Source organism: Procambarus clarkii, chromosome 21 (genome assembly GCF_040958095.1).
Source record: "Procambarus clarkii isolate CNS0578487 chromosome 21, FALCON_Pclarkii_2.0, whole genome shotgun sequence".
Taxonomy (NCBI): Eukaryota; Metazoa; Arthropoda; class Malacostraca; order Decapoda; family Cambaridae; genus Procambarus; species Procambarus clarkii.
Window position 1 is genome coordinate 32893632 of NC_091170.1, and position 22500 is coordinate 32916131.

The window sequence follows — 22500 nt, forward strand, 5'->3', positions numbered from 1 at the left end:
CTCTGGTGCGCCCTCACTTACTTTACTGTATCCAAACATAGAGACCTCGGGCCAGATTCACGAAGCAGTTACGCAAGTACTCACGAACGTGTATATCTTTCCTCAATCTTTGACGGCTTTGGTTACATTTATTAAACAGTTTACAAGCATGAAGACTTGCCAAGCAACTGTTTTTATTGTTATAAACCGCCTCCTGGTGCGTCGGAACTCATTAACTGTTTACTAATTGTAAACAAAGCTGCCAAAGATTGAGAAAAGATGGACAGGTTCGTAAGTGCTTGCGTAACTGCTTCGTGAATCTGGTCCCTCATTTTCAGGACATAGCTACTCAGGAGAAGGTGCAACACCAGGCAACAAAAGTCATTCTAAAGCTAAGTCACCTTTCGTATTGGGAACGCTTGAAGGCCATAGGGCTAACAACACTGCAAACCAGGCACGGCAGGGCGGATCTCATTTAAACTTTTAAAATACTGAACAAGTTAGAGGATGTTGATCCAGATATTTTCTTCAGAAGGACAGATGTAACACAAACAAGGAGCAACGGTTTCAGGTTCAACAAGCCACAATGTAGGACCGAGAACAGGAGATGCTTTTTCACCCACATGGTTATTAACCTATGGAACCGCCTACCAGCCGAAGCTGTAACTGCCAAAACTGTGCTGAATTTCAAAATATACCTGGAAAAGATCATCAAGGCAAATGGGGGGAGGGACCTTCGATAAGCTGCCGACTTCCTGTCGTCATCTAGAGCACTGGGGTTAGTGACCCCTAAGATAAATCAGGTAAATAAGGTACATCTCACTGAATTTGGGCTACCTGGGTCAAGGTAAAGTCACTGTTCTTGGTGAAGATTATATATATTGCACATTACGCTTGCTTCGCCAAACAGGAGATTCCTTGTTTGAGGCGTGGAAGATGAATTATGTCACTATTGGGAGCTCTCTAGAACGCTTGAACCAAGAGTATCATCATTCCATATCCCAAGCTACCCAGCTGAATGTTTTCCGCCTCATTTACATTGTTGTTTTAACAAAACTCAGGCAAGTTCAGATAAAACATTGGAATGTATTGTACTACATTCTCTTGTATAGAATGAGAGCGTTACTGTCTCTCAGCATAGCCCTTAATCTTGCATGAAAGATGTATCACTGCGTGATCAGTTTCCCTACCCTACAGAATAAAAAAATAACATACCTCTTATTTAGATAATAAGTTTGCTTTTGCCAACAAAACATGTCAGTCTGAATGAGCTCACCAATATGACTGTTGTATATGGCTTCTTTTCTGGATCAAAATTTATTTATCAAACAGAATTACCTGAATTTTCCTGTGGGCTACCATATGTAGTGGTCTCGACGGGGACAGGAAGCCAGCGAATTCTCAAAGGTCTCTCCATGATTACTGAAGATCTTTATCAAGCTGAATGTTATCTGTGGTGATGTGGTATAGCAGCGTAGCTATATGCATTATAGTTACTCTGATAGTTTAGGATAAGGCACTTTAGTATGACAGCTTCTTGACGTTGGAGACGCTCGCGAGAACGGGCTGGAATAGCGCTCTTTGGGAAGCCTAGTTCTAGTAATTTATAAATAATTATAAATTACTAGAACTAGGCTTCCCACAGAGTGAGCGTGTCCAACGTCAAGAAATTGTCGAACTAAAGTGCCTAATTGAGGATTTAGAGCTATCACGGCTATGGCGGGGGTACCATCACAGCTACGGGGAGAATGTCAATTATGTACCTCACATATATTAGGCCCGTGTGGGTTTTAAGTTACACCAATATTCGCTTTAGTGCTTGCTCAAATGCTATGGAGGATATGAGCACATGAAAAAGGTGCCATGAGGAGATTCTCATACTAAGTTACTTAAGGAACTCCATATACCAACGTCTCAGCTTTCAAAATTTATGAATAAATAACATCTCTCATACTTGATTACTAGTATTACAATTAAATTAGGAACGTATAAGATTCACAATCTTTACCAAGACAAGAGCGACACACTCCTGCGACGTGAGAGATTACCCCTTTCCAGTTAAACTATCCCCAGGACGAGAGTCAGATTCCATATGACTGCTCCAAAGATTTTCTCATAGATATATCAAGTTATTGTGGTTTCCCTGTGTGACTGTCCATACCTTCCCGTCCAAAAAGCTAATTAAAAATTAACCCAAGCATCATCATGATACAAAACACAATGGCTTAAGCAAGACAGATACTCTGAAAACAGTCCCTCTCTCAATCCACATACACTACACTAATGGTCCTGACATCACCCCACTGGTGCTGCCGGAAGTGCAGTTGTAACAGTGAGTGACAGGTGCTATCAGTAGGAGTCCGTATAAATAGCCCAGCTATTTATACGGACTTAAAAATAACAAATAAACTCCGATTAAAGTTTCTTCATCTTAAAGAAATTAACTTTGTACACAAATGAAAACATATCAGAACAAAATTTATACAATAATTAGTAAATAACACTCATTCCGAATTGCTGTAAATTAGGTTAGTTGAGTTTATTTATTATGTACCCTATAATTATCCTGTGGGCGGTAATGGAAAGGGTTACAGGGTTGTGCTCAGGAACTGAACCAAAAATTCATTTAGCTAAGCAAGTTACAGTATTGATTAAGGCAAAGTTAAATTCACACCAGTTCCTCCATATATTTTGATAAGCCAGTTACAAACTTCAATGCACATCGTCACATCAACAATGAGCTTGAGACCGACCACAAGTACAGTTTCTAAATTAAGCAACTGATATATGTGGAGAGCTAATGCCACAATTGATATGTTTGTCCTGCACACCGCCCCCCATCCAGTGGGCAGCAGTGGACAGGTTACAATCACTTAGTTACTACCTACAGTTAGCAAACTGGAGATATTTGGCTAAGATTTCTGGAAGCAGATCGTTTTGAAATTAATATTTACACATCTCTTGAACATTTGTTATAGAATTGTCTCTGAATTCACGTATCTTTTCAGTGTGCGAACAATTTTGTTGACACAATTTACATTTGGTCAGGTCTACATCAGCAGGTAATAAAAATTCCCAAAGATACTTATAGCCGAGTCTAAGTCGAGCAGCAGTATCATCTAGAAGTCTGCTGATTTTATTGGATGATCCATAAATGTGTAGCTCCTCTTGCATGATAGTAAGATGACAAATAGAATTATTTGTGTCATTTCATTTTGTCTCAGATCAACAAAGTTTTGTTGAAGTTCTTGATAAATTATTACTCTCAGACTACTTATTGGCAATCCAAGGTTATACTCAATTTCTCCTTTAAAGGTAAATTCTTTGGCTAACTCATGCACTCAGAGGCCAACATGAGATGGAATCCACATGAAATAGACTCTTGTTACCATCAAATAAAAGGGCCCAGTCTTTGGAATTCACTTCCCTGATGAATTCAAAAATTGTCCAAACCATCCCACGTTCAAAATTAAAACCAAAAAGTAGCTATAATTTCATTCTCATAGTTTCCTACATTGTGTTTTAAACTCACACTGTAACTTGTACTACCCACTTCCCCAATATTAATGCTTAAGACACATATCTTTACCAGTGTAATTACCTCAATCAATTTCTTTCTTTATTATGCACCCCATACCCATCCCATGGGCGGTGGTGTAAAAGGATTACAGAGGCTCTGTCAGTTTATAGTGTAGTTATTTATTGATATAAAACCTTGCTACAATGTACCCTTTCATCATACCTGATATGTTAGACTAAGGATCTGCCCGAAACGCTATGCGTATTAGTGGTTTTGTAAGAATGTACAAATACCAGTCTTAGGTAATCTCACCAACTCATTATACCTTATTGTGAATAAATAATTATTATTATTAGAATTATGTTAGTGGTGTTTGGTTGCAATGTCCAAATTAATCATTAAAATCTGTACTAAAACAACTAACAGTATCTTATTGTATACAAATAAATAAAATAGTAGATAAATCAATTAATTAAATAATGAATAAATATATTTTTAAGGGTCGCGGTCAACATTTGTTTGGAAGATAACATATTATTGACACTGTAAAACTAACTCTTGTAAAACTACACAAATGTATTTTGTATATTCATTCTTTTGCTATGACTCTAATAAGAATCAAACTCGGTGCAAAATATATTTCTCTATTTTGTTGTTATTACTTAAGAATTTTGCGTTCCATGTGGATTTTGGCGAAATAATCTTAGGAATTATTGGAACGGAGCTCATATGATCATTACAATGGCAGAAGAGCGAACCCCGCTCATCGGAGGTGGACAAAATGGGCTTGGACAAGCTTCGTACGGCGGGCCAGGCTCGCCCACCAGCCAGGGTAAGTACGTTTGGTGTAAGAGGAGCGGTGAGAGCAGCCAGGAGGGACATTATTGCTGCTGTAGAGTAGAAATCTGCGTGTACGGCACTTGACACCTTGTTCACCCTCGGCTCCGCTCTCTATCGCCCCCCTCTACGATAGTCTTCTGACGTTTCTTCATCACGGTGCCGCTTTGATTTCTCTCGATCCGGGTGATTTTGGGCCGCCGAGGGCCATGGCTGTAGTTTGATATTTAGGTAATTGTGAGAATTGAAGGAGGAGATGGGTGGGTCCCGGGGTGGGTGTCACCTGAGTCACTGTTGTTGATGGGTACATCTGTCACATGATCACTCGGCTGAGTTATATGTGTGTGCTGAGGGAGGTGTTCCTGCTGGAGGTTGGGTCTCCTGACGCTGCCACGGGATCCACAGGTGTCCGGGGACCAAGCCTCGACTCTGGGGGGCAGCTGCCAACAATGGCTGAAGTGTTGTTCCATCTCGAGTTCAAGTTGTTGTTGAATACCTGAATATGCCTCCTTCAGAGAAATTCTTCTTATCTACAATCCCATTATTTAAATAGCCCTACTTAATCTTTCAATTTTCTATATCTTTCTTGCAATGTCACAATAATATGGCTGATAGTAAATAAAAAAAAAAAAAACTCAGATGAAAGGAAAGGGATGATGTTTTGGATCATCCTGGACCCTTAATGGTAAGGGTTGACTTGATTAAGGTCCAGAATGAGGTGAAAAAAATAAAGATTTTTTTATATTTGTGGGTTTGATTATTTCTTTTATTGTATTTTGAAGTTTTACTATGTGCATTTTGCTTGCTATTCAGCATTACCATTAAGGTAAGCACACATGTATGCAATGGCCTGCTTGCATCATTTACAGAATTGTGAAACAATAGGTGCACATTTATAATTAAGAAATGGAACCAGTCATGTACTGTATTTTTAAACCCCATGGTGTAAATTAATATTTAATTGTATAAGAGCTGTTGATATCAAAACATTAAAAAATCTAATGATAGTGCACAGGAAAATGTGTGTAGTATTTTCATATTTAATACTGTTCAAAGATTTGAACACTAGGGCTGCATTGTCTAAAGCTATAGTTCTGATTGTAAAATTGGGGTTAATAATGGGTTGGAGGTTGTCTTAAGTCATAGATGTTGAAATGTCTTTGATTTAGATACAGGATTGAATAGAAACATTTGCAAATTCAGGTGATACAAAAATAGGGCTGTAATAGTTTCTATTTCTGCTACTGTATTATGCATTAGCAGGGCTGGTAAATATTTTAATTGGTTTTTATTTAAGATATGTTTTACTAACTTATTGAACCATAAATTGTGCAAGATAATTTCTTTCTGGAATTCATACCTGTTGGTTTGATTAGACAATGTTTCCTTAAGCCTGATGCCTCTGTGGTACCTAGGAGTTAGATAGCTGTTGTGGGTTACATCCTGGGGAAAGTCAGTAGTTTTGCTATTTGGTACCTTAATGAGCCCTAACAGGCTTCCGACTATGGAAAACCATAAGGTCAGCTACACTTATTGCATGCATACTATGTTTTCATTGTCTGACCTCTTGTAACAAGAGGTCAGACAATGTTTATTTTCTGCAGAATACACAGTATCATTATTTAAAAGTTGAAAACATGTCAAGCTATAGTAGTAAGGTTACATCAGGAAAGGGGAATGAATAGAAGGCTGGCACTTGTTTATTGGTGAGCTGATCCAGGAAATTCTTTTTGGTGAATTTTAAATCACACATTTGATTTGTCAGACAAGCTCTGAAATCTTGCAAATTTACACTGATTTAATATTCCATATTACAATATGGAAACATGTTATGCTGGTATAGGTAATGATAGATCATGTATTGTTTGCTAGGCCAGACAGAATTACAGGACCTTAATGGCTCTGTTGTACTAGGTTGGAGTAAAGCTGTTCTCATAATTTTCATGTATTTTGAGAAATAAGGTACATTTGATTTATTTTTAGGCTATTCACCTTTGCAAATTTGGGTTACCCTGACTTTAAAAAAAAAAAAAAATTCAAGGAAGGTTTGTCATTTTAGAAATCTGAAGAATAATTGATGTGGTTTTAAGAACTTTAAGAATTGCTTGGGAATAATGAGAATTGATACTGTACTGTAGTTGTCAGCAAGTGTTACTGTATGTACTGTTCGTAGCTTGTCATTTTCTATTTTGGGATTTTATTGACAAGCGTTGTTCTTACAGTATTAATGAAGCGTTGAATTCAGCGGTTGTGTTAGCAACTGATAGCACAAATCTGTGCAGTACATCTAAATAACCATTATGTTTTATCAATTTTTTTTTGCCCCAAGATAAGAGATTAAGAATGAGTGGCACATCAGATACCAGATAGAGAATACGAAATTTAGCTATAGATGCCATAGAAATAAGGAGTTATAAATAAATAAATAAATAAAATTTTATTCAGGAAAAGTACATACATGTTTGATTTACAAACATAATGTTGGATTTACTGTATAGATAGAGCTAGTACATAAAATACCTAAAGCCACTAATACGAAGTGTTTTGGGCAAAAGTTAATTCAAAGCTTCAAGCAAAATGGTTACAAAAAAGATTTATAAAGGAAGTTTTCAGTTGTAATGTTTTAAAAGGAATAAAAAATGGACCCAGTATTGACTTTCAAAAAAGTCAATAGGTAAAAAAGGATTAACCACTGAATTATATTTTACTGTTCACAGGAGTCAAATTTTAGGATTTATCACTAAATCATACAGTATTTAAGAGTGCCCTCACATATACTGTATTGCAACTGTAGAAGTGCTGTTTCTGATAAAAAAAAAAAAATCATGATCATAGTGAATATAATTGAGCCATGGAAGAGAGGTGACATAACATTGAAACCAAAGCATTAAGGTTTAGATGGTGTTTACCAATGATTTATGCAGGACTGTAACCTACAGCTGGCTGGTGGTGGTGAACTGGTAGTCTGGTAGAATAATGTTAACCATGAGCACTGAGGACATAATAGTCAGTTTAGGGTGACTGTAGAAGTTTTAACAGATGGCTTGATATTGTGTATACATTTTGCTTTCTCTTTTATCAAGGGGAGCATGTACTATGAAAAGGCAAGTGGACAGATAATTTCTTTTATTTTGTGCATAATTACTAATTACAAGCACACAATCATTATATAGACCTGTCTTACATATTAACATGTATTGTATCGCTTGCTTTAAGAAATATTCAGACAATTTAATAAAAAAAAAGGGGGGATGCAGGGAGCAGATCCAGAAATCTCAGACTTCACACAGCCAGACTGGATCCAGAATGATATAAATTTTGGAGGTGCCACTGTATTGTACTTTGTTTTTTTATGGTACATTAAGTGGATTAAAATCAAATTCTTGCCAAGCCTACCAGTCTCTGCCTGTAACCTTTCTTGTAAATCTGAAATTATTCTCAGCAGCAGGTCTAGCTAACTGGCATTTTTTCAGGAAAATATTAATTTACTTTTGAATTAGCTGTGGTTCCATCATTGTCCTGATCATGTTTTTCTGTGCAGGAAATAGCTGGCACTGAATTTCTGTAGCATGATCTGGTGAAATGGCTAGAATGTACAGCAGTGTTAATAAGTTTGTGCCTATGTCTTTATAAGCTTATTTTACAAGCAGATGAGCTTTATACAGCAGGTAGGTGCTGTTAAACCTAAAATAATTTATGATCTTTATTGCTTAAGTTGGTGATGCATAATAGAAGAGTAGAAGTTAATTTTTTAGCCTGGGAATAGCCAAGTGATAGGTTTATCCCATGAAAAATGTTTCCAGTCCCCTTGCTTTTACAATTGTAATGAACTACAGTATTCAAGAAGTGGTTGGAGAAAAGATATGATAGTATTATCTCATTTAATATTGCTTGAAACAAATTTTTAATGATTTTAATATATGGGTACATGCCATGAGAAAAGCATTAAGTATTAATTTTTTTTTAGTTTCTAAAATAAAAACAGATTTTCAGGATGGAAAGAAACTACAGTACTAATTTTTGGCACACAACAGATTTTATGGCCAGCCTTGGTGTAGACACGTCTGAAAAGTATAGTTATGTGTACCTTGTAATTCCTTTTTTAATCTTTTAAAAGTTTAGTGCATTCTTTAATTTACAATTCAGGTTTTTGAAATTATAGTTTATTTGCAGTACTGGTACTGTACACAAAATGCAACATTGTGAGCCCCATGGGGAGTGTTTCTGGCAGTTCTAAGGTTAACATATACATAAAAGAAGAATGTTAGATGTTTTATTATGTGTAATTAGTTTATTACTTTATATTTTAAAGATTTGGTAATTTCATAAATGACTATTTTTTAGTAAGTCATAAAATATTTGCTCAATCTGTTGAGTATTTCTTTAGAAAAGAGTGAATAAATTATATGTAATTTAGTTGTATTAATTTATTAGTGTTTTTATATTAAGGAATTTTAAGATAATGTATTCAGTTTATTATTGGATTGTTATTCTCATGTAACGATCAGCCAAGACAAGTGGGCCTCTCCTTTTTTCTTCCTCCCCCCTTATCCCTCCCCTCTCACTCTCTTCTCCCTCCCCCTCTCACTCTCTTCTCCCTCCCCCTCTCACTCTCTTCTCCCTCCCCCTCTCACTCTCTTCTCCCTCCCCCTCTCACTCTCTTCTCCCTCCCCCTCTCACTCTCTTCTCCCTCCCCCTCTCACTCTCTTCTCCCACCCCCTCTCACTCTCTTCTCCCTCCCCCTCTCACTCTCTTCTCCCTCCCCCTCTGCTGAAGGCAGATTAGTTTCACCCACAGAGGGATCGTAAAACTTTGGGTCATGTTCCCCTCGCAGTCCTCGGTAGGCCTTGGTGATACCCAGTTTCGTGAGAAGATCCCCCCTCCTCGCTGTTTTAAATGTTGTCATTGGGCAAGGGCCAGTGCCTCGTTCTCACTGGCCTGGGGACCTAGGCTTGGTTTCAGCTGATTGGGTAGAGGAGGAGGTAGTTCTAGAGCATGGGTCCATGAGGGGTGGAGCCAGGACTTTACCTTGAAGCATACAAAACAGAAGGATAGTTAGTGATCTTGGGGGTGCCAAGATTGCCCATCAATGGGTGGGTGATCAACCAGTAAGCCATGAACACAAGCTGAGAATGCAGTATGAAGGTATTTGTTAGAGTTCCTATACAATTTGTAGTAAATTATCCATCTTTCTAGGATAGAATGTCACTAGTCTAGGGGTTAATCTATTTTTTCATTACTGAATAAAGTTACCGTAATTTATATCCTGTGTATTTAATATATTTTCATTTAATTCCGAGTCTTGGATCTTGAATTGCTTTGGACTTCACCTGTAATCTGATGAGCATTTTTTGCTGCGAGGGCAGACTCTTTCCCAGTTCTTTGGGGTTATATCAATGCAATTATTACAGCATACAGGGTTACAAGTTATAGCAGGCATTAGTGTTACCATAGTTGTACATTAACAACTATATTAGATTGTCATAAATGTTACAGTGGTAGCAGTAGTGTTTGTGACAAACGTTACACTCGCAGGAGGTAGTGAAGGAACAGTGGTATCACCAGTTGGCCCAGATGAGCTACCGCCACCGTACACTCCCTCATCATCTGGTGTGCCCATGGTCACTTGCCGAGTATGTCAGGCCATGATTGACATATCGGGCAAAATAGATCAACACGTTGTCAAATGCAACCAGTGCAATGAAGCGACGGTAAGTGTGAAATCAGTACTGTACTTGGGAAATTTAGGTAATTATCTGTAAAAAGCACTAGGCCATTATGACTGTAGCATTTGAAAGGGATACGAGGATAAGGATTTGGTATGGTACTATGGAGGGTGGGGATAAGGAATGGTGCTCAACCACTTGGATGATCGGGGATTTTATGCCGACCTGCAAGCGATACCATCGCTCTACCGTCCAGTCCAAATGGTTTGACTGCACTGCACCGTACTTGGGAGAGTTAGTGGGCATGGTACACGGTATGGAGAGGTGGGTTAATGATCATTGGAGGGCAGAAGTAGAGGAATGGTGAGGGAGAATGTCAACTTGTCATTAATAATACTGTAATAGGAATATTAATATTGGCAGCCATTCAGATTGGAAAACGTACCCATCAAGGTTATTTACTTAACGTGTTTAACATGAGCACTCATTGTCATTGTTTTAATTTTGTCTTGATTTGGTTTGTATTTTTAAAATGATGAAAATTGTGAAATTCGATTAGAGGTGGTCATTTCTCAAATTTGGTTAGCACAAGGCATGGTTCACTTCGTGCAAGTTGGGTTATTTTTGTGTACAGTATTTAAAGCACTTTGAGATTATATTTTTACATTGTGGCACCTTCCAAATATGAAATACCTACTAAACCCCCAATGATAGGTTATGTTTACTTACTCACAGTTTGAGTTCAAATCTACAGCTGTATTTGCTTATTTGTAGCTGGGAAGTGGTAGGCATACTTGAAAATTTATTTAATTTTTTATTCTATTTTATTTATACATACAAGAGTTGATTCTTGAAAAGCCACTAGCACGAATAGCATTTGGATAGATCCTAAATATTAATTTTCCCTGGAATACGACCCACCAGATCATTTAACTACCATTCACTGCTGGGCGAACAGAAGCGTACAGTTAAGGATTGGCACCTAGTTAATCCTCCCTTGCCAGGATACGATCTTGGGCCAAATAGCTTGCGAAGGGCAAGGCGAGTGTCTTACCACTCTGCCATCGGGACGACAATGTTTAGATATTTTATTGAGAGGAGTAGAAAAAGTTGACTTTTAGAAAGCATCTGTTGTGCATTGCAAAGTTTTTATTTATAAATATCTTGTATCTCATGCCTCAATACAGTATTGTAGAAGAAAATGGTCATAAATAGAAACAAGTTGTTTGGATCTGCAGTACTCAAGTTTTGCTTATTGAAATTTTTTTCTAGAAGATATAAAAGTATCCACTAATCAATGACAAGTGATTTATGGTATTGTAAATATGTTTTTTAAGTATTGCTTATATGCCTTTACAGCCAATAAAGAATGCTCCACCTGGCAAGAAATATGTTCGTTGCCCATGTAACTGCTTATTGATTTGCAAGAGCTCATCACAACGGATAGCTTGCCCACGACCAAATTGCAAGAGGATTATAAATCTGTCCCCTTCTCCAGCCAATCCTTCATGGCCCAATGTCCCTGGAATGTGCCGTGTTACTTGCGCTCACTGCCATGACACTTTCATTGTAAGTAGACTTTATATTGCATACACTATAAGAAACTTTAGACTATTTCAAGTATGGAAGAACATTTGGTAGTGGACTAAGAGAATTAGTCTATTGGAACAGACTTAAGAGTATTAAAATATTGTTCTATGAATCTTGTCTCATCACTTTGCACACACTGTACCAACAAAAACATTGTTGCAACTGCATGCCTTTGGGTCATAGATTGGGAGTGCTGCTTGAGATGCCCATAATTTTGATGTACATCTGTGTGTGTGTGTGTTCGAGGTTGGGGGCAGGATGCTGGGTGTGTTTGAGGTTGGCTAATTTTGCAGGGTGACTGGTGTGTCTGGGGATGGTTGTAGGTAGATCTGGGTGGAGCCCCATGTCCCTGCTTTCCCTTTAGTGTCATTTGCCATTTCATGTAATTTCCAATCTTGCTAAATAAAATACTGTCCTCACTAAGAATCTTCTAGCTGACAAGGGTCTCCAAACTTTTCAGTTCGAGGACCACATTATATATTCTACGCATTTGTGCAGGCAAAAAAAATAACTTTATAAATGAATGAATGTTTCATTTGTATATTTTTGGGTAATAAACATGTGATTCGATTTGGAACAAAGGAGAAATGTGATGGCTACAAAGAAAAGATGATGTGCTTACACTAGGAAATTAGATACACAGTAAATTAAAAAACATTGGGCACACACGACTGAAAATGGGTGTTCGCCAGGCTGACAACACACTATCTTGGTGGCATATGGGAAGGAGCATGGCAGGGAGGAACTGGATGTATTGACTGCCTGACCATGTGGTTAAGAAAAATTAAGTGAAATAATTCTATTAGTTATAGATATTTAAGTTGATGCAGGCTGGATAAAATATTACTGCAGGACAGTTTCAAAAACCATGAACTAGGATTATTTTCTACACAAATATCAATTTCTTATGTAATTTCTTTATTGATGACTGTTTAGTGAAGATGGTTACAGGTATGAAGGGAAGCTGAAGGGTACATGGGAGTTGAGTATATGGGAGGTGGTGGAGAGGAAGTGTGGTGAGAGATAGAGAAGATAGTGGTGATGGGTGTAGATGGGGGGTACCTAGTGGTGCCTGGGTAGTGAATATGGTTCTAGTAAAGATGAATACAGTGATGAGAAGAGATCATGCGTAGTTTAGATAGTGTAGAAGGTTGTTTGTAGCAAAGATGGTTACCGTGTGGAAAATGCTGTATGGTTAAAAGTGGTCAATGAGGATACTGTAGTATGTATGGATGCCACAGATGAAGATGTGGCATTGGTCACCCGAGCAATGCAAGGTACCCCTCTACTATGATTATATTAGCATCATGATAGGAAAGGAAATTTTATTGGATAGCACAATTGGTGGGTACTTTGTTTAAACTGTATATGTTAACCAGCATTTGCAAGCGCAAGTTAATAAGGGATGGTCAATATTTTTTTGTTTACATTGGCTATACAGTATTCTGATAACCTTATCAATGTATTGACTATTTACTTTTTTTAAAGTTTACTGTAGCAATATGCCACGTTTGAAATAAAGGTTTATATTTTTAATAATCATAATGAAAGTGCAAAGCCAGTACGGCTGTATAGCACTTGGAAGGAATACAAGTTTACAGTCCTGGGATACAAGGACAAGGAATGAAGGAGAAATGATGCCCAACCACTTAGACCATCATCATTAATGTTATCTTTTTGAAACTGAATTAGCGTAGATATTTTGTTTATATTGATGTTGCATTGATGTAGCAGTATGCCACATTGACATAAAGGTTTATAATTTTAATAATCTTAATGAAAGTGCTGCAAAAAATAACCGGGACTTGTTAATGATTTATTCTGTACTCGCTGGTTCTCTTCTTTAATGGGTTTAGTGTACATATTATTGTAATGTTAAGATTAGGTAATTTATTTTAGAGTTTAAATACTTATGGTATTGAATTTAATTTTTTTTCAGTTTAACACACTCAACAATGCTCTTGCCAGATGTCCACACTGTAGAAAAGTGTAAGTACAGTATATTGATTTGTTGGATAAGTGTTTGACATAAGCTTATGTATTGACAGTAAAGTTCATTAGGTGGGTAATGTATCTTGCCTAGCAAATATTACAAAGCTGCAGAGCAACATATTAGCTTTACATTCACGTGAAAGCACGTACATTTCATCTCGTACATATTCAGTAATTTGTGATGAAACAATAACCACTGCAATGCTCATAGTGCCTTAAGTGCACTATGAGCATTGGGTGGTGCAAAATTTTGTTGAATTTAGCAGTTTTAATGTTTTTTGAAATGGAAATAGTTTTTAGCAATATTTTGACATTTTTCATATTCTTAAAAAAGTTCAGTTAATGTTAATAATTCATTAACCCCTGCACCATGAAGTTGTCACACAGCAGTTGTGCAGTGCAAGGGTTAAATGATTTAGAAAAATGGTAACATCTGCATTATATGAGTTGTACTAATGTTGGAGTCTAAAGGTATATGGCAGTGTATATTTTAAACATTATTTAACAAGAAATTTTAACAATTTTGGGAAATTTGTCTTAAATTGAACATTTACCAAGGTTAGACTGAAAGGTTGGTCTAAATTAACATTTAGTTTCTGGAATATACAATACTGTTACTGGTTTATGAAAGATATTTTACTATTCTTGCCCCAGACGACCAAGAATCTTGGAATGCAGTTAGAAATCTTGTTATAAAGTAGAATGTTTAATTGGGTTAAAAAAATTAAATTCTTGGCTTACGCACCAATATTGTATCTAGTGATTTGTAGTAATTTAAATTAAATTGAAGATAATTATAATGCTGTATATGGTCCCCCAGAAAACCATGCCACAAGTTCATTATTTAAAAATGTAGACCTGTGTAGTTTCATATGAATTTTTATGAACTAATATCCTAGTCAGTTTATTATATTATGTAAGAAGACTGATCCTTTTGAGAATCAATTGGAGCAATGAGACGACTTGTATCGGCGATCAAGGTGCTCCCAAGTGCACACTTTCCCCTTGTACCAAGACTTGGAATAAGTTGTAAGCTTATTCCAAGTCTTAGTACAGGGGTAAAGTGCATGACTGGGAGTGCCTTGATCGCTTGTTAGAGTTGCCTCATTGCTCCAATTGATTTTCTCATTGATATACAATATACCACATTAGTGATTTCTTTGTAACTGATCCTTTTGATTCTGACCCTGACAGGTCATCTGTTGGTCCAGAATTTGCCCGGTGCCGAGGTATAGGTTTTGTAGTAGTTGCACTGATTTTCCTTGGCATTGGGATTGCTCTTATTATTACAACTCTAAAATTCACATCATCATACCCTGGCATCTATGTAGCATATATTGGTAAGTATGTGCTTTTTATTTAAAATGTTCATGAATTTTAATGCTGTTTATATTGATTATTCCTTATTCACAAATGGACGTACAGTACTCCCAGAAGGTTTTCCCCCAAATAATTCAACAGTTAACCGTTTAGCATGCCACTTACAGTAAAAAATAAGAGCATAGATAAGCATTTTCCAGTAGGTGTGCACTACCAAAGCATAATGTATTGTTAATAGTTATTTAAGTACTTTTAATGGCATATGTATAATTTACCTGTACATCAGTAACCTTCTATGGATAATTAAAATTGTTATTCAGTGACAGAACAGGAAAGTTGTCTTGGATACAACAGTTTTATCACACTTTTAAGACCATATCTAACCTAGTCAGTAATTTTAGGTGTGGATTGAACTGATTGATATACAAGTTATAAAAAATTAGAATGGCTCTTAACATTTTCTTTGAATACTGTACAGTGTATTGAAGTATAACCATTAATGTTCAATGGTGACTGATATCAGCCTCAGCACACTTAAATGAAGTCATTGAATGCTTTGATTGGAGAATGGTCTGATTTGTACATGTTAATTATATTGGATCTATTGCATGTCCATTTTTATCAGTCAAAATTTTATTATAGATTGTTAATACTAACTCTAATTCTGGCATGCTGAATCCAAAAAGGAATGAAAATTGTTTGTTCATAAATATCCATGCTAGTGCTGGGTAAATAGAGCTAAATAACCTATGAACTCTTGTATATGCAGGCATTTTCTAGATGGAATGTAATGTGGTACATGACTTGCATAAAGGTCCAGTTTCTCTACAGAAACCAGCAGTAATACCCATCATTCTAGAACTCTGCAAGTCCTGGTAAAAGCGCTTGGCTTGCTCGTCACTCACAGCATCCAAATTCTCTAGGAAAATCTCGGTGAAAGTGCAACAACAAATTTTTGGTGAAATTTGGTAATACATTGCCCTGTAGTTATCAAGTAATATTACTAACCAACTCAGCTTTCAGAGCTATTGTTATCAAGAAATCTTTTCACTATTTTAAATGACTCCCAAGCTGCTGGTTCAACACTGCAATTTATGTTCAAAAGTTTTTATGAGAACATTGAGAAAATGCCTTCCTGCATTTTAGCATCAGTCATATTAAGGAAAAGCTTTTTTTAAACAATGAAATGTTTGATGTTTATCAGGAGCTTTAACAAAGTTTTACATCAGTGCCCACTTTTTGTGCAACGATGGAAGCACAAATGGTCTCTATGGTCTTTATAGGCCAAAACAATCATGACTGCAAGAAACCATGTGTAGATAGGTGCCACAGGTGCTTAACCCAATTGCCTTTAAAGCGCACACCACAAATTTTGAAATCACTCGCGAGTGCAATCTGCAGTGGAAAAGGTATTTGTAATTTGAAGGTACACTAAAGATTGAATAATTTTAGCTAACTTTTACATGTTAAATACGAGAAGTAAATTACTGTTTCAATCATAATTTTGTTTCTTTCCAGTGGCTTTCCTCATCTCTCTCATTCTCTTCTACCGAACGGTGTACTACTGCTCCATGAAGATAAGTCTCATTGAAGGGCCCTTATAAGTTACTTTCAAGGGTACGAGATTTCTTCATTAGTCTGGTACCTTCTTGTTCTTGTTACAAATTAATTTTAGATGGTCAGTAGAAGGGTTTAATAGAACACAATATATTTGTGACTTACCTTTTTGCTAAGTTGTTGAACCATTCAACAACAATTAAACTGACTGTCTGATTTGTATAAATGATTGGCAATTTTGATAATTTTGTAAGCTTTTTACATATTGGTTGGTTTTAATGAGAATCTTTGGGTTATTGTAATTTTGTATGTCTACACATAACTATACCCATGTATAAATTACCTGGTGGTATGGTTTCCATGATCATTTTTGCCAGTCATATTAAGTATTATTCTTTTACACCTTTGTAACAATTTTTTTTATTGTCATTTCATGCCCTGTATACTGAATTTTATCAGTCATTAGGAGATAAATTTATGCCACATAGTGAATCATGTATAAACCATCATAAGACATGTTCAATGGGAACTCTTTAGGAAGCAAGATTAAATCTACTTTCAAGGTCATTTATGGTCGGTCTCCATCATATGAGATACTGTAGTCATTTTTGGGCTGCCACAGATTTTGAAAATGGAAAGTGATAACCAAAACTTTAAATTGCCTTTGGGCTCAGTGCTTTGCTGTTAATTATATAGCAAGTCTCACCTTGAATGGAAAAGTCACCATTATCACTTCTAATTTGCATTAATAGCCATTGTTCACATTATATGATTAAGGATTATAGAATTATCTTTTTATGTATATTAAGGACATTAATTCCTACTGTTTAAATTAACAATTGTCAGGATGCTCTTGTTGTCTTGAGATTGTTACTCAAAAAAGTTGGTAATTGAAGTCGTAGTTTATTTTAAGTATAGAAACCTGTGATAAGCAAATGATCTTAGGAATCTGTCCTCTTTGTACTGTAGTACTATTATGCTCACATAGTACTGAATTCTTAAATATTCTTGAGGAATGCAATACCAGGCTTGGAAGATAAAGCTAACCGACTATTGTTCTCCTTTAGTACATGGAAACATCTTAGAAATGGGGTTTGAGTTTTGCTTGTTTTAGTAAAGTTTGTTTAAGAATTCAATTCTTTGTATCTTTATATAAATATTACTCGCAGCTTTCAATAGGTTTGATCCTTAGATGTGCCCGTCCTGTCAAATTGTCATCCAAAAATAAGCCTTATATACCAGTTTGGCACACTTTTTAACAATCTAATAAACTCTTAGCCGTTTAAAAATAAGCACCACATCTGGGTAAATTTATTTTTTGAATGAAGATGGTGTAATAAATGGGGTATAAAGCATGTTGAAGCAGTGTATAACAGTGAGGATATATCATTCAAACTAGTGAGATGGGATTACAATCCAAGAACCAATTTTATATTTAAAATTTACATTTGTAATTTATCATATTAGATTATATATGCGTGAGCGAGTTTGAGCAGGATTCAAAATGGTTGGTATTTTAATAAATCCACAACTTTCCAAAGTTTTTATTTATTGATATGGTTATCTGACCTCGAATTTTAAAATTGTCACCAGCCAAGTATCTTCATTGACTAAAAATTACTGTAATGGGATTAAGTAACATCAGGTGACTGTAGAGAGCATGCCAGATTTGCCACTAGTTAGTCCACTCCTGCATTTAATTATTGTATATAATGATGTGTCATTAACACGTATTTAAATAAAATGAACTTAAAATCGGAAGTCAGCATCCCAGAAAGCGTACGATGCATGACTTGCAGGTCAGGTTACACGGCTCGTGTTGCAGGCTATCATGGGAGGGTCATCACTCGAGGCCATTACATCGCCAGTCTACTGGCATTCAATAGTGAAACTTTTTCTTGTTATACAGGAACTATATATATGGGTGAAAATATCTTCATGCATTATCCTATGATGTTTTGGAGAAAGATTAGTCTTAAATTTATTTATGTATACTTGATGTAAAATGTATAAGTTGGAAAAATTGTGCAGTTAAAAGGTTAGAGCTCTAGTGACATTCCTATAATTATCTGTACATAAATTATCTGGGGCTACCAGAGTATTTGTGTAGAAAGTGTTTATGCTGTATACAAAATAAAGTCACTTTAATGTGTCAAGTCAGTCTTGCATTTATTTTATTGCCTTAAAGATTAAATTATTATGGATGGCTAACTCTGTAGGATGTTTTGTATCAATGCAGCAGCGAGGAAAGATTACTTCAAGCACTTTCTGCATGAAGGTTGAGATAATATTTACAACAGCTACAGGTAGTAATGTGGAACCTTTTGATTGTACAGTACAGTATTTGACCCTCTTCTATTTATTCATACAGAAATACTGTAGCCTGAGCTACTCTATCCTCTTGGGATGTATTATCTAAAAACAGGCGTTTGTAATATTTAAAAAGACTCAAATTTAAAAAAGTGAGCAATAAAGGAGACTGAAGTTTCATAACTTTTATTGTTAGCAAAATATCACATACCAGTTTTATGTAACAAATAACAGAACCTGTCATACTCCAAAAAAGAATCCTAATGCCTAGTTTCAACTCAAAACAGCCCTAAGTAATTACACTTAGATTCTTGCCAACCTGCTTAAAAGCTTCAACAGTGCGGTCGATGTCATCAAATGTATGGGCTGCAGAGATTTGCACTCTGATTCTTGCTTTGCCCTTTGGTACTACAGGATAGCTGAAGCCAATCACATATATGCCTTTCTCTGTTTGGGGTAACAAAAAGTCAACTTAAGCATAAGAACAGTACTGTATGAGTGATGGGCAGTATATAGGAGCTAATGACAAGCCAAATAAAATAAAACTTAAAATGCACTACTGTATATGTTGGTATTTCAGATTTACAATGGATTACTAGCACAGATGAAAACAAGTCCCCTTTTTTAGAAAAATTAGGAAATATTTTTGATCAGGGGAATACTAATATGATTATCAAGCCCAGTCTGGAGGGCTAAGAACTACAGTACTGAAACTTGAATGGGAATGGGCCACCTTTGAGTGGGAGGGATAATCTGGAAAATAAGCAGGTGAATTCCAGATGCTAGAAATAAACAAGTGAATGCAGTGGAAAAACAACTATGCACATTTCTAATTCCCCACTCAGTTTCGGTAAACTATTTTAAACTGACTTTCAATAAATATGATTTTCACCTCAGAATATTTTAAGTGAAATGGGGGGGAAAAATACATGTTGCAATTAAAAAGCTATCATAATGTATACACCACACATTCATCCTACCATGAATGTGTGTGATGTATACAAACACTAGCCAATGAAGGTGCTTACCATTCTTTTGATAAGTTTTTTTTACTTTCAAATATAATTTTATTTATTTGGAATTGTATGATCTGTGATACTTCTAGAATATCTTGAAAATTAAGTATTACTTGTTGGGGAGGAGAGAGGGGGGGGGGCAAGGTGAACCCTGAGGCAATGTAAGTTAAATGTAACTTACCCATGTAAAGGTCGAAGTGTGAAAAATCTATTCACTACCTATGCTATGTTCCTTAATTTTGTTTTAGCATTTCAAAACATCCAATCAAACAAGGTAATGCTACTTGTTTCCTCTTTCCAGCATTTTTACCAACTTTTGACTAAAGTCTAATATAACAAAAATTTAGACAACCACTGTTTCCAAGCACCTTGATTGCACCTGGCACTTCATTAATACAGTACTATACTTTCTCATTACCTAATCCTGTATTTGGCATTACATTCTTAACACATATAATCTAACTTTTCTGTCAGGATTTTTACATTTATATTTACACCAATCAAGAGGCATTATAATAATTTCTTTGCTGCACTATTTGTTACCTTCAATGCAAATAGAATGAAAAACCACTTACAGTAGTTATATTTTATTCTTATATTTTGTCTGTAAAAATTATTAATTATGTCAACCTGTCTAATTTAAATATTAAACAGCAGCACACAACAACTTGTACCTACCTAACATTTGGTCAGCAAAATTTGAAGCAAGACGAGCATCTCCCAGCATGACGGGACAAATGGGGTGGTTATCACCCGATACAGTGAAGCCTGCATTTGTCATTTGAGACCTGAACCTCTCCGTGTTGGCTTGAACTTGCTCAGCAAACCCTGAACTTCCAAGGAGCAAGTCAAATACCTGTGGGCATTTGTAGTAAACATTACAGTAAAACATTCTTCATAACACTGATCTTTTTAAATGTAAATTTCAAATATTTATTGCTAATTTGTTATGTACAATCTATACAAGTGAGAATGTCTGTGTGTTTGTCTAAGGTTGGAGGCTAGATAATTGAGGATAGCCTCCCCTAACTATCCAAGGTAACATGGGGAGTATGGGAGTGTCACAGGCCAGTTGGGTTAGCCCCAGTATCACAAATATCAGCATTTATAGTGACCACCTGCAATTATCATGAAATCAAGTCTGAAATTAGGGATGCGAGTTTTCCATAGTTATTAGCAGTTTTTTTCAGTGCTTTTAATCACTGCTTAACACTTTCGCTGCCCTGGCAGGCTACCTGACGCGTACTTCAAGGCAGCCCGAGCGGTGAGCGTGAACTTCCCATAACCCACAATTGTTTTATACTATTTTTAGCTTTCTGACCTCAATTTACGTATTACATCATTCAATTTGGTATCAAATTGTTCACAATACAATGCTCTAAAAAAATATGTTCATATAAGAACATATAATGCTCACTTTCCTATACTTTAGACCCGCCACAAACTGCAAGGTAGCAAGCTCACCAATACACAAAAATGTTTATACTGTACTCCTTTTAGCTTTCTGACCTAAATTTCGTGCTACCTCATTCAATTCTTATCAAATTGTTCGTAATGGAATGCTGTAAAGGGATATTTGCATATAAGAACATACAAGTCTCACTTTAATATACTTTTGACAAAAATTCAATATCTTTTCCCTCATACGCGTTTCTTTCAATGCTTTTGTCATGGATTGGCTCTGCTCTTGATCAGTATCCATCTGGAAATCAATTTGCAGTGTTTATAAAGCCAGTAACAACAAATACCCGAGAAAAAATAACCAGAATGGGTAACTTTTAGACTCGAGGGGAAGGCCGCGGCTGTCACGAGCGAGGTCACGAGAACAGCGAGCCTCTAGCATAGGTGGGAGTGCCCACGACAGGGTCAGGATACCACGTGGGGTATACAGAGAATGGAAAGAAGTTGAAGCACATTTTAAAATAAGTCATACCCACTCTAGTTCCTTTTCTACTATGCCAGCTAATTTCTACATCTTGTGCATCAATAAGTCTTTTTGTGTAGGACACTGTCAAAAGGCATTCTGACAGTTGAGAAAGAGGCCCTGCAAAAACCTGTATATGATACTGTATGCATAACACACAATAACCTCAAAGAACAAAAGCCAAATTCTCAGTAATATTTGTGCCCAGGACAGAATCTATTAACTTAAGCCTGATTACATATACTGTACATTGTTGCAGTGAATTTTGACTAACCTTGCTGGCACATGCCACTACAGGTGGTGGCATAGAATTTGAAAAGAGATAAGGTCTTGCCCTTTGCCTGAGAAGTGTGATCAGCTCTTTTGGGCCAGTAGTGTAGCCTCCAGCAGCACCTCCCAGTGCTTTGCCCAGTGTACTGTTGATTATGTCCACTCGATCAGTGGGTATACCAAAATGCTCTTCTGTTCCTCTGTCCACAAGAAAAAATATGCACATATAGCTACCAAACATGTTTAAAAAGAAGCCATTAAGAGCCATAGAAATAAATTGGTATTTACAGTATTTATATCTTTTTGGGTTTTATGGTAAATTTGTTTTTCATGTTTTACAGTAATTATTTGCATATTACAGTATTGGCATCTGCTGATAATTGTTGTTAAATTATGTTAAGACATTTACTGAGTATTTAAGCCTTGAATTTTATTAGCATTCAAATGTTTAAGACTAAATTTAATGATTTGTTAACCTTCCTGTAGCTCCAAAAAATCCGGTAGCATGGCATTCGTCAA

The 22500-nt window shown here is 36.2% G+C and overlaps 2 protein-coding genes across 3 annotated transcripts in view; one reads left to right on the top strand and one right to left on the bottom strand.

The window, feature by feature from the left end:
* The first annotated feature begins 4177 nt into the window (after positions 1–4177).
* LOC123760636 (type 2 phosphatidylinositol 4,5-bisphosphate 4-phosphatase) lies at positions 4178–18621 on the top strand. Of its 2 annotated transcripts, none has more exons than XM_045746379.2 (6): positions 4178–4331; positions 9833–10047; positions 11362–11571; positions 13532–13581; positions 14779–14924; positions 16423–18621. In XM_045746379.2, exons 1-6 carry the CDS (start codon positions 4229–4231, stop codon positions 16506–16508), a joined length of 810 nt encoding a protein of 269 aa, XP_045602335.1. In that variant the 5' UTR covers positions 4178–4228; the 3' UTR covers positions 16509–18621. The 2 variants fall into 2 exon arrangements, with proteins under 2 accessions (XP_045602335.1, XP_045602336.1); XM_045746380.2 differs by having other exon boundaries at positions 4183–4331; positions 9872–10047.
* A 320-nt stretch (positions 18622–18941) lies between these two features.
* The window catches only part of Gcat (Glycine C-acetyltransferase), a 16143-nt gene continuing 12584 nt past the window's right edge, over positions 18942–22500 (bottom strand). Inside the window, exons 6-9 of the mRNA XM_045746378.2 lie at positions 22458–22500; positions 21986–22181; positions 20466–20643; positions 18942–19218 (exon numbers count right to left, since the gene is read on the bottom strand). The exon at positions 22458–22500 is cut by the window's right edge and continues 141 nt beyond it. Of these exons, the coding sequence (XP_045602334.2) occupies positions 19061–19218; positions 20466–20643; positions 21986–22181; positions 22458–22500 (575 nt within the window). The 3' untranslated portion in view covers positions 18942–19060. The remainder of the gene's footprint in view (positions 19219–20465; positions 20644–21985; positions 22182–22457) is intronic.

Bases quoted from the DNA above. Each gene is read 5' to 3' on its own strand.
- LOC123760636 (XM_045746379.2), top strand. From the start codon at position 4,229: ATGATCATTACAATGGCAGAAGAGCGAACCCCGCTCATCGGAGGTGGA. The intron at 10,048-11,361 runs GTAAGTGTGAAA...ATGCCTTTACAG, and splicing joins ACCAGTGCAATGAAGCGACG to CCAATAAAGAATGCTCCACC. The intron at 13,582-14,778 runs GTAAGTACAGTA...TGACCCTGACAG, and splicing joins TGTCCACACTGTAGAAAAGT to GTCATCTGTTGGTCCAGAAT.